General features: G+C 45.8%; 1 protein-coding gene across 4 annotated transcripts in view; it reads right to left on the bottom strand.

The window, feature by feature from the left end:
• The window catches only part of LOC138580124 (zinc finger protein 25-like), a 97,097-nt gene that overhangs the window by 63,870 nt on the left and 17,862 nt on the right, over positions 1 to 15,365 (bottom strand). For 3 of the 4 annotated variants that reach the window (XM_069650417.1, XM_069650420.1, XM_069650419.1), the window contains exon 3: positions 11,988 to 12,101. The exons of the other annotated variant lie outside the window; for it this stretch is intronic. In XM_069650417.1, the coding sequence (XP_069506518.1) occupies positions 11,988 to 12,101 (114 nt within the window). The remainder of the gene's footprint in view (positions 1 to 11,987; positions 12,102 to 15,365) is intronic. 4 annotated transcript variants of the gene reach the window in all.

The following is a 15,365-nucleotide window of genomic DNA, read 5'->3' as shown; positions in this document are numbered from 1 at the left end:
GAAAACTACAAAGAGCACTGGGTTGGAGATAGGGGCTGTATATATCTTACTTGCCCCCTGGAGTAATACGGTCAAGTGGGAGAATGTTTGCGCTCAGTATGTAAAGTGTGGGTGCCCAAAAAAGGAACATGGAGGCGTGAGGAGGCCGAGAGGATGCCAAGGGTGAGTTAGTTAATATAGAATTAACCAAAGGAGGGAATGTTGGGGAACGGGGGAAGGAAGTCCAGGCCCCCCTGGACTTTAGGACGAGGTGATTGTAGAAGGAGATGTTGCAGGGGTGCTAGTAAAATGGAGGGGGGTTGCCCATAGGAGTTGGATTGTAGTGAAAAACAGTGAATTCTGGTATTAGTATCATGTGTGTAATGAAACTTCATTTTAGAAGTTAGATGCCATCTTGAAATTGAGGCCTAGTGATACAGCCATGCCAGTACGCTTACATCCCGTCCCGAGGGTTAGAAGCGTGCACATGCGTTCTTGCTCGCAGCCCTGGCAGCCCTGCAGGCGGTTAATAAGGAATGTGCCCTGCAAGCCCAAGACAGTGCCGAATTTGATCTTTGAAGAGCACGAGAAGGGAGGGGATGTGAGGGTGTTAGGCCTTCACCAGTCCAGATCTCTAAGTTATAGCGACCGCAGACTCCAGAGCCCAAGAAACAAACATTTAAGTACACTGACCAGCCCAAGACTCCTGACGATTAAAACTGTAAAGTGACTAATCGATCAGGAAGATCAGAGAGCAGGGGTGGGCTGCCCCCACCATCGGTTCATGTGATTTGTGCTGTGAGGTGCCAGGGGAGAAGGTAACACATTTCAGTTGCAGTTGGGATAGTTGTGGTGGCACCGGCATGTCTGGGAAAGGAGCGGGGTTTCACAAAGTTCTGTTAAGTTATCACGACCTACAAAGTATTCACATCGCTCATGTCCTTGATACCAGGTGCAGAGGAGGGCTATGAAATAATGAATTGTGCAACCAAATTGCCAATTAGAGTCTTCTAACTTGATGACAGAAGAAGATCCCACGTAGAAGATGGACTGAAGATACTGAAACCAATCGCCTGGCATCCTGTATGGAGCAGGCTATATGTGTACAGGGTTGCACCAACCAGCTCCTTGGATTTGTAACTTATGTGATGTACGTCACTCGTGACGCTGTGTATCTTTAAGACCCATTGCTTATGCTGTTTTTGTCAGAGCCCTTTGTGGCAGCAGAGTTTGCTGGCATGTACTTGTATTTTTACGAGAATAAACCTTGTTCTCCTTGCAAGAGGTGTAGTGCTCTAGTGGGTTGTATTTTCTCCGGTGTGAGCATTGAGGGGCTACTCTACAGTTCTCTGGGTATCACTAATGTGATGAGGGAGATGACTCCTGAGCACTTCATGATTCTTCCCTGAAACCCTACGGGGTCTACCGTGGCCTCTGTTACCTTTTCCTTGGAGTACCCATGTCGCTGGTACTTCCTGTGTTCTTGAAGTCGGCCACTGCGATTGGCTGCCGCATTTTCCTCTTCCTGCGCTCCCCGCTGGCTCTGCAGTGTGTTTGGCCTCTTGGTTTCGGCGCCATTGCAGGACCAAACGGGCCACTTCAGTGAGATCAAGCCACTGACTACCTTGCTCCAACTCCTGGCTGTTCCGGCACTCTGGGCTCCCTCAAAGTGCCCTGCCGACCTTGATGCTGCGTCCTCCTCGACGAGGACCAACTTCTGCAGCCTTCCTTCTTTTTCCCAGGTTTGAGTTTCCCAGGTTCTCCAGCGTTCACCCTGGCTTCCTCCTTTAACTAGTCCCTTCTCTGTTTTTATGTTCATCAGCTGGACCCTGCTCAGTGGATTACCAAAGTATTTCTTTGATTCCCATGTAGTATCTTCATGCCTCGTTGGGGCATCTTCTTCTCAGTATGGTCTGGTCTTAACCAGGAAGTAATCAACATTACTCCTTTGGTCTTCTCAGTATTATTACATTTTATGCCTGAGACATTTGTGACTTTACAATAACATACAGTTGTTTCCTCTACAGAGGAAAAGGAAGGAGTGCATGATGTCAAGGTTTCCGGGTGTAAGGTTTTAGGCTTTAGGGAGGTTTTTCACCAGAATGGAGTCCTTGCCCCATGGGGGGAGTCTCTCCCTATGAGGTCATCCTGCTTTTTACCACCCCTATTGGTATTATTGGGTAGCAGCCTCACCTCTCTGGCCACATAGGAAAGAGAAGTGACGAGACCTAGTGGATCGTTACAGCTCCCGCCACCTTTCAAAGGTTGATGGATAAGGTAGTGTAACCCTCTTCACATTTCTGCGGCTCATAACTAGATGATATTCTAATCCACAGCCAGACTTGGGAAGGACATATTTTTCATCTACTGTTGCCAACGCCGTGCGTGCGTAGTTCTCTGACAGCGGACTTTTGGAAGCTATCTTTTGCTTGCCTCCCATCTGCACCTTGGACTGCAAGCTTCTGGCCGATTCGCTCTACGCTGATAGAGAAAGTGGAGACTCAGGTTGTCAGAAGCCATGTCCTCCTCCAGAACCCATCCCGACAAGTTCCGGATTGAATTTCATGAGTGTTATAATTATTTCATTGAAGCAGAGTTGTAAGGAGAGTTCGAGTCTGCAGAAGTCCCTACAGTCTTTCTCCCCTGTCTACTACCACTGTGGGAGGACTTAAAAACTCCCACCCAGAGCGAAGCGGTGAGCGGAGTTGTGAGGAGAGTTGGAGTCTGCAGGAGTCCGCAGGATCCGCGGGATCCGCGGAGCGCGAACAAGTGGCTGATGGAGCCTAACGGGAAACCTTTAAGACAAACAAAGCACCCAGAGAGGAGAAGTGTAAGAAAGGACCAGCTGGATGATCCAGCCACAGACATGGACATGGACTCAGAGCAGAGTCGCCGTCGGCTTAGAAGCACCAAAAACACCAAAAACACTAAAACTATAGCAAAGGTGCTTAATACGAAAGGCTTCCACAGTGACGACATGTCCCAAACAAGTTTGGGTCAGTCTCCGAGCCATACGCCCCACGGCGTGCTGAGGACTGAGCGAAGACCATGAAAACCATGAAATGCATAAAAACCAAGAGACACAAGACAACAATGGAGACAGCGGCGACACAAGCCACTCACCCTCACGAGATGCGTGTAGCATTGCGTGCAGCGCTCAGCCAACCGCCAACATGGCGAGCGGGTCTCAGACGGGGGCGGCCGAAGGGTGGCCTCTGTCGGACCCTGAGCAGCACTGCACAGCAAACAAAGACGCCAGTGGAGGGCTAGTGGGGGTGCCAGTATGTCGGCACTCACGTCGCCTGCCTTTCCTGCCCTTCCTGGAGCCGCGCTGGTGCTGACGATTGCGTGCGCGGCATCGAAGGGGGCGGAGCCAGTTCTCCATGAGAGTGGTAGATCTCAGAGCGCAGCCGTCATAGCTGCCGAAGGCACCCGAAACCAGCCAGTGGATGCGGAAAGTTCCCAAGAAATGGCAAACTCAAATCCAATTCAGCATTTAAATCAACACATAGAAAAGAATAAAATGTGTACCATGGCCGTAGTGCACACGGAACCTAGGCCTGCACAGAACATTATCCTTTTGTCCACAGAAAGGCCTGCACAGAACATTATCCTTTTGTCCACAGAAAAGAGCCTACAAAAGTCCATATGTCCCATTCAATCCAATAAAAAGGGCTTATCTAGACCGATCAGTGAGGAGAGTGACGACGGTGTTGAAACCAACGAGGACGAAACCATCCATGTAGAAACCAATGAGGACGAAAACTCAGAGTCGGTCTCAGAATCAGAGACCAAGCAACCGCTGGCAAAAATAAAAAGAAAAAAATGACAGTAAATCCAAGATACAAAGAAAAGCTCAAGTTACGACTACAAACCTGAAAATGCAGAAGAAAAAACAAGAAAATGACGATACAAAACCGACAAAGTGGAAACTGGCACCAACCAGGCAGCAGAAACCCTACAAAAGAAGCGCAGCACAACCGAAATGGCTTCCAACCCCCCGATGTCGGGTACTCTAAAAGCATTCTTTTGCAACCACCAAAAAAGAAAACTAGGCATTGAATCAGAATTGTCAGATGCAGAAATTTTAGAAGCTGTTCAGGACATTACGCCAGTTAGCAAATCTCGCAAAACAGATCCAGTGCAAGATCAAATTTCAGACCCACCGACAGGTGAACCCCGCCCCCCTCAGAGGTCACTGGCAAAAGGAAATAACATAGACATTAATCAAGCACAAAGGAATATCAACATACCATATACCCCCGCGAGGAACCAATTGTGTGGGGGGGAAACAAGGGGAGGAGAATATGCTGCCAAACAACGCAACCCAACAAACGGAAAAGGACCACCAGGGAGAAGGGCACATAACTCCCCATGATGAGGAAAGAAGGCTACAGGTTCAAACATCAAACTTAGAAAGGCCACCTTTCAAACAGGTGGACAGTACAAAGGCTCCACAGATGAATGACCATCGCCTTGACTGGACAAAAATCCACATTAATAGGAGCCAAGAACCTTCGAGCCCAGCCAGACCGGGGGCCTAGGACACAAATAATCATCTAGGGCACAGGAGCAGAGGATCCAGGACATTAAACTTCTCAGAATACGAACAATCTGGAAAGCAGTCAAGGGATAACGCGACATTGGATGTGTCCCGAACTTCTGGAAGACCAGTGACAACGATACCGTCTCCCAAGACCAGACGGCTCAGCGAAATATCCTCATCAACTCTAAAGGATTCACCAAGTAAAAAACCTGACATGTTAACGGTAATGTTAGCCATTACGATCGCCTTATCCCCATTCTGCAAACTTTACGAGGCGATAAAAGATGGAGTACAAGACAATACCTCGATTCTCGCAGCTTAACGACAAAAATGACTTACATTGAAGGCTACATCACTGCCTTAGAAGAAAGAAATACAAACCATCACAAATGTTGGGAGAAAAAAGTAGAAGATCTGAAAAAGCTAGTAGACTCGCTCCAAGCAGAGAAGAAAAGTCATACGATAACGGAGAACACACAACGGAGCCAGAATGACGCCAGAGAAAGGTTGAAAGATTTGGATTCAGCGCAGGAGACAAAAGAAAGGTCAAAAGAAAAAAACAGGGATCCACCCAGTACTAGCTCCACTATTTTAGCGAAAAGGGGAGAAGCAAGCCACCCAGCCATAAGTACCCCGGTGGTACTTAAAGTAACTAGTAAAGATCTGGCGATCATGACGTCATGAGCATCCACCGGAGATAACCAAAAACCGAAGAAGCCAAATCCAAAAAACACAACCCATGAAAACGAACGTCTAGAAACCGTTGGATCAACGAAAAAGGCGGGAAATACCAGCAGCTCCCCAAGATCAGCTGAAGAGTTCTTGAAAGATACAGACCTGATGAACCTTTCATAACATTGGGAAGACAACCCTGGCGATTTAGACCAGGAGGTGTTCATCATCGAAAATGAATAAGACAAAATAACGTCATCACAAGAACCTGCAATAAGTAGAAAAGAAGTGGGAAAAGTTTATGGAAAAAAGGACCAAGAACTCACCAGAGAGCTTCAAGAGCTAAATTCAAATACCCACGAAAACGAAGAAACGACAGAGCAGTAAGACAGACAGCAAAGAGGACAGGCATAGATCAAGAAGGCAATCAACCCCAGAGCAAAGAAGAGATTTGAAAAATGTAAACGGACAGCAAAGCAAAAATGCAAGAACAGATGATGCCGAATGCATGTTCAAAATTGAACAAACCAAAATAATTGAAGGCTACATGATTCTGAACAGGAAAACTATCCTAAAAATAACATGTAAAACAACAACACTAAAAAGCATCAAGTCAGAAGATATCAAATTAGTGGAGCCTTATCACAGAGGAAATACAGCAAAGGCATATCTTCACGCCAAGGCAGCCGGAATCCAACATATAAACCCGAATGCAGTTAGAGAACTGGAGAATATTGGCTTCACATTGTCAGAAAAAAAACCTTCAATTACCAGCAAAGACAAATTTCGACACCCAAAAGGCACGGATGAACAAACACATCGATACATATCTAGAACGGAAGAGCGATACCAAGCAAATCGAATGGGCAAAGAGTGGCGCCAAAAGATGAACTTAATCCCAAATAGGCACTCCCGCCAGGAGGACCTATATCATCGTCGTCACAAGAATAATGAAAACAAGAAGCCACATGAACAGAGACAAAGCCCTGAGAAAGAAAGTTATGAGAATGGACAGCGCAACTACAACGCATGGTCCAGATCAGAGGACCACCAGAGGGAAATTTACCACAGTCCAAGGAGTACTACATACAGGAAGTTAACCGATAAAAATCGTGATAGGAATTTAGGAAAAACAAAAGTGGCGACAACATCTCAAGGTCCATGGTCGTGGCTCAAATCAACCCTGAACCCAAAACCGCAGAGATAGCAGCGAAACCCGACCCCGGTACCAACTCCCACAGAATCAGCCAATACACAGACAGTTGCAGTTGCTGAAAGACTTACCTTGGGATCATGGAATACGCGAGGTCACGCACATCTGACAGCAGCGAGCGACGTGGATCTAGGCAGCCTGGATATTGTATGTCTCCAAGAGACATGGCTGTTAGAAAAACTGACCCTAGATGGATTCGAATTAGAAATATCCCCGGCTGTAAAGGGCCTGCTGGGTCACCCTTCTTCGGGGCTCTTGACAGCAATAAAAATGGGTTCAGGTTTTTCTACACCTAAGAAGCTAATAGAATCATACGAGATGCTGGTCATATTGACAACATGGAGCCACCAAATGACAGTGCGGGAACAGGCACATACTATGCAGCTAGCAATAATAAATACATATTGGAAAACCCAACGGACAACTGCAAAAGCCTACTGTAGGAAAATGGGGGAAACAATAGATTGGATCTACTCGGAGTTCGAAAAGATTGACGCCATCGTGTGCGGTGACCTGAATGCCGATTGCACTGGACCCCAATTGAACGTAAAAGAGAAGGCGTCACAAAGAAACACAGCCAAACGCGGAAAGGCCTGGAGGTCTGTCGCCAAACCAAGGAACCTACATAATATCGAAACACTGTTCCCTAACCAAGTTAACATTGCGACTTGGGAAAACCTGAATTCCAAAGCCACCTTAGACTATATCTACGCTTCCCAAGGCCTTTTGCCCAGTATTCTGGAATACAAAGTTCAAAGAACTATGCATAGTGATCATAACCTCCTGAAGTGTGTATGGCAAAGAAAGCATTCAGTCAATCCAACATATAAGTTCAACGTGGAGGTGAACAACCAGCAATCTCGGTTACGCCTGACGGAAGCGGACATCCTGAAGATAACCAGGAACTACGGACAGGCCGATGAAACACACGCACCCGAGGGTGGCGTAGAGCGTCCAAATTATCTCCCGCTACTGCTCCCATACAAAAGACCAGTCTCTGGTAAAAATAGAAAGGCGGCACAAGCAAAGCACGCCTACGACAAACTGGTAGTCGAAAAGAGGAAAATTGTCCGGAAATGGAAGAGAACTGCAAAGACAATGAACACCAAAGAAGCATGAGAGAAATGGCAAATTGAAACCAAAGGGTACAAACATTGGCTAAAACACCATAGACTCCTTTTGTACCAAAAAGACGGCGAAAAAATGTTGAGGACCCTCAGCACAAAAAAATCGAGTGACTTCTGGGCTCTAATTAAAACAACAAACTCGTCCCCATCTACAGAAATCGCAAATGCGGTGTCAGAAGAAAAATGGGAAACGTATCTGGCCGCCCAATTTGACCTCCCACAAGGGAGAGCACCTAAGGTAGCTGAAGACTCCACTGCCTCGTGGTTAGACGTATCGAACGGGCCGATATTGAAAATGCCATCAACAAAATAAAAAGAATCGAGAGCTCCCGGCCCGGATGGCTTGTCCCACTTAGACCTAAAACAATCGCCAAAAGCATGGCCGGGCGCCATCAGCAAAATCTTTACCCACTGCAGAAACACAAACATGATCCCTGAAACCTGGCAGAAGGCCATAATTGTCCCCGTATACAGAAAAGGTGGCAGAGAAGACCCGGAAAGCTACAGGCCTATAGAACTCCTGGACATTGTGTGGAAAATCTTTGCAACACAGTTATCAGACCACCTCCGAAGCTGGGCCAAAACTGCTCCCTGTGGCGACACCTTCCAAACAGGTTTCTAGAAAAACGGAAGCACCACTATAATCATCTTACTGATAAACATCCTGAAGGCCAAAGTGAGAGAAGGAGCTCCAAGAGTTTATCTTGCATTTGTAGACCTGTCAAAAGCTTTCGACAAAATAGACCGAGCAAAACTGTGGGCCAAGCTAAACGACTGGAAATGCCCTCCGTCGATTTTGAATCCGATAAAAGCACTGCACGCTGATACTAAGATCAGGGTGAAACTAAACAAACAAGGAGCACTGTCAAAGGAGATCCCGGTCAGGTGAGGCGTCAAGCAAGGATGCCCCCTAGCTTCTGCCCTATTTATCGCTTTCCTCAGGGACTACCAAATTGACTAGGAAAATATCAGAGCTTTTCCACCGAAAATAGGAAAAACAAACATATCGCGACACCTCTATGCAGACGACGCCATTATCATCGACCAAACACAAATTGGACTACAACGTAAATTAATGAACTTGGCAAGATATACGGAAGAGAACAATCTGGAAATCAATACAGCAAAAACAAAATTGCTAGTGTTGACTAAAACAACAAAGAAGTCGTCTCGACCGCCCAAATGCTTTCTGGAAAAAACAAAAATTGAAGTCGTCAATGAGTTCAAATATTTAGGGGCGATCATTGACGGATCGGCCAGATAAAGCAATGCAAGACCAGCTATGGACCAAGGTGAAAATGTTAACAGCACAAACAAGATCGGTGGATAAGAAATTTGGTAAATTTTCACTGTTGCCTGCCATCAACTTCTATAAGGTGAAGGTTGTCCCGTCGATCCTTTATGGCATGGAAGCATCGTTAACCATCCCAAGTACCATATGGCAGAAGTTGGAAGGTCACGTCTGGAAATCTGTACTGGGCCTACCAAAGTCGACGTCTATGCCTAGACGAGAATTGGGACTTGTTTCCTTAGCCTCATTGGTAGACCAAAGCAAAATGAGACTATTTAGAAAAATCCTGATGACAGACACCTTGCCAATCTACAACATCATTGCAGAAGAAATCAAGAGTGGCTCATGTAAGGCTCTCAAGAACTGGGCGGGAAGGCAGCAACACATCCTGAGCGAGATACGGGAGAAGACCTGATAACCAACCCAGACTGAGTGAAACTGAAAATGAAACTGATGGACTGGATCACGACGATCGACACAGCCAGCACCAACAAACTATTGGCTCATCTCCCGCTGACGTTTAACAAAGTTAAGAAACCTCAAAACTACTGCTTGAAATTCCCAAATAAAGGTATGCGAGGTACGTTCCTGAAGGTTAGACTCAACCTACTGATGACACATGAAATTCTAGCCATTCTCTCCCCGTCAATGGATAATAGCTGTCGTCTATGTGAGACAATAGATCAAGCGGAAACTCTGAAACACTTAGTGCTCCAGTGCCCTATGACACAACAAAGTAGAGACACGTACCTTCAACCTTGCTTGCAAGTGGCGATAACGCTAGATGAAGAAGCTGTGTGGAACAGGCTAATCTCATGAGAGACAACACGATGGACTCTGACAATGGTGAAGCTAATAGAATCAGCCTTTCAAACGATAAACCATCCTGGCACATATAGAGGGCAACTCAAGGTCGGAGAAAAGTCTGACATCGATCCTGCAGTCGAAGAGGCGGACGCTGGTTCCTTTTGACATAGAATGGCGATAAGAGAAGAAAGGACACAGGACTCAGGAAAACACGTTTTGCTTCGTGTATCTTTACGTTTCTTTAAGTTTCGAAAACCCTTGTAAAAATTAAAAACTTCTTTTTGATTAAAATTCAAGGAAATAAAAAAAAAATATATATATATATTTTTTTTTTTCCATCTATGTGAAACAGTAAGGGCTCTAAGAAAGGCTGAATTGACTGCTAACCACAAAAAATGCCATCTTGCATAGTCAGCCATCAAGTACCTGGGGATCTTCCTGGGCAATGGGCAGGTGCAACCCCAACTAGAAATAGTAAAAGCTGTCCAAGAGCCATCTCCCCCTGAAACAAAAAGAGAACTTCAGGGATTCCTGGGGTTAACTGGGTATTACCGCAGATGTATCCCTACGTATTGTAGTATCACTGGAGGTCTAATGGATAAACGTAAGAACGTGGAACCCCAGAAACTGAAATGGGAAAAACAAGATCAAGACAGTTTTGACATGCTAAAACACATACTCTGTTGTGAACCTTTTCTTAAGGCCCCTAATTTTAATATGGAATGTATTTTGCAGACAGATGGGTCCAAGGTAGGACTTGGTACGGTCCTGTCACAAGAGTATGAGGGAGTAGAGCACCTCATTCTGTTTATCAGCAGGAAACTCTTTTCTCGGGAGACAAACTATGCCATTATTGAGCTAGAGGCCTTAGACATTAAATGGGCCATCACCTACTGAAAATATTATCTTACAGGTATCAAATTCTGACTAGTGACGGACCATTTTCCATTGACTTGGTCAAGTTTGAGGAAAGACACCAATCCTTGTATTATGCGTTGGTTTTTAGATCTCATAACATATTGGTTTCCTGTTGAACATAGGAAAGGGAAGGAACAAAGGAACATAGATTCCCTCTCATTTAAGATGGGGAAGGCAATTCCATTAGGGGAAAGGTATGTGATTCATGGTATCACGTCACTTCTCCCCGGGCGGGGTGGCTTCTCTTTGAGGCTAGGCAGGTGTGCCTATTACGCAATATACCCCATAGGGGTGGCGGAAAAAGCGACCTCACAGGGAGAGACTCCTCTAATGGGGACAAGGAGTCCTGTTCCATGATGGAACTCCCTAAACCTCTTGCCCTTGAAACCATCAAACTTGTAGGTACACAAATGGTCTGGGAGGCCCCGCTATCGAGAATGAACACAGCAAAATAACCTGTTCTCTGGGTAGGTTCCCACTCGGGAGGGTCTACAATCAAGTTTTAGCTCACTGCACCTTACACAGAGGAGAAATATTAATTTGCATATCAGTCTGGTCCACCAACTTGGGCTGTCCAGCAGCAAAATGCTAGGTAATTCTCCTCTAAACAAGGGTACCAACGGAAACCCCAAACATGTCTTTCAGCCTAGTCAGGCCTCATCAGTGAGGGGAAGCTTTGCCTCTCTAAGCACAGTGAGCAAGGGGTCCGTGTCTGGATTACCCTGGGTAACTTAGGGTGAAACCCCAAGTCCCTAAACATATATACAAAAGCTCTAGGAGCCCCTCTACCAAGGACAAACACGGCCACATGACCTGTTCTCTGGGTAGGTTCCTACTGGGGAGGGTGAGGTGAAGCTGTGCCTCTCTAAGCACAGTGAGCAAGGGGTCCGCGTCTGTATTACCCAGGGTAATTTAGGGTGAAATCCCAAGTCCCTAAACATATATACAAAAGGTCTAGGAGCCCCTCTACCAAGGACAAACACGGCCACATGACCTGTTCTCTGAGTAGGTTCCCACTCGGGAGGGTGAGGTGAAGCTGTGCCTCTAAAAGCACAGTGAGCATGGGGTCCATGTCTGGATTACCCTGAGTAATTTAGGGTGACACCCCAAGTCCCTAAACATATACACAAAAGGTCTAATTAAAATTAACGCCACTAATAAAGGGAAGGATGCACTCAGAAAAAGGTTAATCAAATGGTCATTCAAGAGTATCAAAATGACAGCAGTGATATCATGTTTGATTATTCGATTAGAATATTATTGCACGGTAACATCCAGCCTTACTTCTTTTTTCATGGCTGACCACATGTACATTGTATTCCTCAGACAGGGAGGTGGGGGGATAGGTAGGGCCAGCTGCCATTATCTCTGGACAGTACCCATTCATCTTTGTATCTATGCAGGTGTTACCCGCTCTGAAAGAAAGGTACTTACACAAGGTGAGGTCATTCGGTTCTGCTCCGCCATCTTGATTCTGAGGATCCTGGATGCAAATCTCTTTTTCTCTATTAATCCGGAGTAAAATGTCAGGATTAACAATTTTATAGCCTGTTATTCAAACAGAGATGATATCATAGTCACTTAAAAGTAAATTATGCAGAGGTTTTAACAAAGGTTAGGCCAGTTATCCTTTATTTACTGTTACAGGATTTTTGAAATACACGTCATTGCAGTACAATAATCAATCTAATAATAAAAATATAAACTCTTCAAAAAGAGCACTTGCATTATTTAATTGCATGTAATCCTACATTTTGGCAGAGACAATGGTTTGTGATGTTTCTGGCATGTTTCTGCCTGTATCCTGACTTTGACGCCTCAATAACTTTGAACAGACAGCACTTCACTCTCATGTGTATTGGTAAGTGTGTTTTGCCAAACGAGAGCATGTGCTGAGGGGGTAGCATGGAAGAGGTGCATCAGAGAGCTCACAGATGCCGCCATCTTAAGCAGAAAGCATGGCTATGGCACAGGTCAGCGGGCGATACATTCACACACACATCTAATTAATTCACCTCATCAAAAGCAAGGCGTTGTCAGTAGAAGCGCAGCAGAAACAATTGTCGGTCTTCAACTAATAGCCCTAGCTGATCTATGGCCTCTATCCAAGCACTTCCAGAAACCCCCCATAGTTTAGGAATCCATCTTGAGGTAATGGTGTCAACGCCTGTACGCGCGGTTTTAACAATTGTACAAACCTGTGAGTGAATGTGCATTGGGGGTGCTATGGAAGTGGGAGAAGTAAGAAAAAGCTGATGGACAGAGCAAGTGTTGGCCAAGCCACTCTGAGCAGATCAAAGTATCAAAACAACTTAGGATAGACTTAGGAGAGAGAGTGACTGAGAAACGCTGTTCTGAGCATGGGCACCCTTGAACTGTGCATGTTAGACTAAGGACTAGTCCATAAGCCATTTAGCATAGGAACCCCTTTTAACTGACTTAGTTGCCCCTGCCCATTGGCATGGTTTCCCAAGAATTTCCTTGTTCTGCAGAAAATGAATAAAGACATACTGAACCATTATGTGTGTGTTAATTGTTCTGTGGTATCCCACTTGGGCGAGTACATTAGACACTCACTGCTCAAGTGACCAAGTAAGATCCCTGTGGAAAGAGGGGCTAAGCAGGTACATGGAGTGGCAATGCTAAACAAAGGAATACTTTTTATTTTAACTGTTTTCTGGTCATTTGTTTCATTGGAGAATCCCTGCCATATCTGTTCCTTTCCTAAAACTCTCTTTATTCTATCTTGATGAGAATATTTCTGAGATTATTCTAAAAAGCCAAGGTTTCCTGGTACCTAATTGGGTGATTTTGTTTACAAGGCCTCTGGTGAGGGCTTGTAAAGACCAAATTAGTGTTAGGCAGCGTTGCCACCAGGTAAATCCTTATTCTTGCAATGGCAGCTGTGACTAAGCAGTCTGGCTTCACTCTTAGGTGGGGGTTAGAGTGGTGGTTCTGTACAGCTTACACACACATCAGCACACAATAAAGGAAGGTGCACAAAGTCACTGCTGAAGGAGCTCTTTGAAGAACAAGGTAGGAAAGGAGGGATTAAAAGTCAGTATGGCCTTAAAATGTGGATCAGTTGGGCAGGACCTCTTCACAGTACCTTTGTTCTTTCCTTGGCGCTCGACAGTGTTGAGCAGGACTTCTAGGTGTTCTTGCCGCAGTCAAGCCAGTTGTCAGTTATTCAAGTAGATTCAATCCTCTACAACATCCTCATCCCAAGACAATCCAGCTTTTGACATGGTCATGGCACCGAGTGAGACCTACTACACCTTAAAAACCAACAGATGATGTCTGTGATTGGAATACCCCTTGCGGAGGGATCTGACATAATTATTGTTTTGCACCGGGAGTTGCTGGGAGGTGCAGTGATGAGGCAGAGTCACCCTACAAAACCTATAGCCTAGACCGGTAGACCAAAAAGGCGAACTCCAGCAAGGTGTGCTACTCTGGGAGACTGAAGCTTGGTGAGTTAAGAGTCTTTAATTAAAGGCTGCGCTAGAGGTGAACGACTGAAAGTTGTGACTTAGGACGTTGGCCGTGTGGTTATAGCTGCCCCCTCACACGCCCTGTTTCAGTATGCCAGCAAACTGGGCTGTCTCTTCCCTGTGTCTCCAATCTTGACTTTCTCAGCCTATTAGGCTGTGTAACTGAGAAAGCCAAACTATGGCTAACGGCCCCTGCACCCGCCGGCAAGTCAAGATAAGAGAGGAGGAAGCGCCCAGTCTAAATGAGACTACCAGCGCACTGAAATTCAGCGGGGGGCTCCTAATGGGCTACCTCCATTGAGAGGTGATCCACTATTGGCATCAGGAGGGGAGGAGCCCTCATAGCCACTCACTAGGCCTGATGAAAAAACACAGGAGGGTGCTTCCGAGTTGCCGGTCAAACACACTGGCTTTGGAGATTCTCAGCCCCAAACCCAGTCCAACCAAGTGGGAAGGTATGCTACCGGCAAGGCTCCTCTAACCCGTAGTGCTTCCCTCATAACGGTACCAAAGAAAGACATGATCAATGAGTTTCAACCGAGGAGAGAGAGTTTTAAAGAGACACCAATATACTCAGAATATTTGTATGGCTACCAGGCAGTGAGGGAGATCGAGAAGGAGTTATGCCTCCAATGAACGGGTCTATTGACTGGGTGAGGATAATGTGTTCTGGAAGAGGCATTTGCTCGCCCGGAGTCTCTAGTATATGACTGCCTTCAAGGGTCTGAGTCCAGTATGAAGCAACTCAGACCAGAGTCAGCAATAGTGGGTGTTGAAGCTGGTCCTCTTGAAATTCAATATGCTGGTCTGGCGGCTCGCTTTCAGTGTGATATTCAGGACATTAAATCTACTATGGATTCGCAAAGGAGGCTGAGTGACTCTTTCTCCAAAACCTGTTCAACATCTAATGCTTGGAGAACCAACACCGATGTGACTTCTATGAGCAAACAGCTGATTGGTAGCACTGTACTGGAAAAAGCTGATGCTGTCGAGCCGCGGAAGGAAGGTAATCCACTTCGATCGCCTGTCAGTGCATCAGTGGACGTGGGCGATCTGTTAACAGGAGAAAAGGCAAGGATGACTATGGATGCACAACAAGCCTCCACTGCCTCTTCCTCTTCCTTAGCTGGAGACACTTCTCAACTCATGACTAATGACTCTCATGACAACCAACAAATGCGACTCACCCCTGGCTCAAATCCAGAATAATGTGATGGCTGCATTATCAATAACCTTAAACCCTTTCACTAAGCTATATGAGTCCCTGCATGAGACTGTAAAGGATGAGGAAGTTCTTTTGTCAACGATCCTTCCAAAA

The sequence above is a fragment of the Ambystoma mexicanum genome, chromosome 3p (genome assembly GCF_040938575.1).
Source record: "Ambystoma mexicanum isolate Mex_15411 chromosome 3p, UKY_AmexF1_1, whole genome shotgun sequence".
In the NCBI taxonomy this organism is placed as follows: Eukaryota; Metazoa; Chordata; class Amphibia; order Caudata; family Ambystomatidae; genus Ambystoma; species Ambystoma mexicanum.
This window is presented reverse-complemented; position numbering and strand designations above follow the sequence as displayed.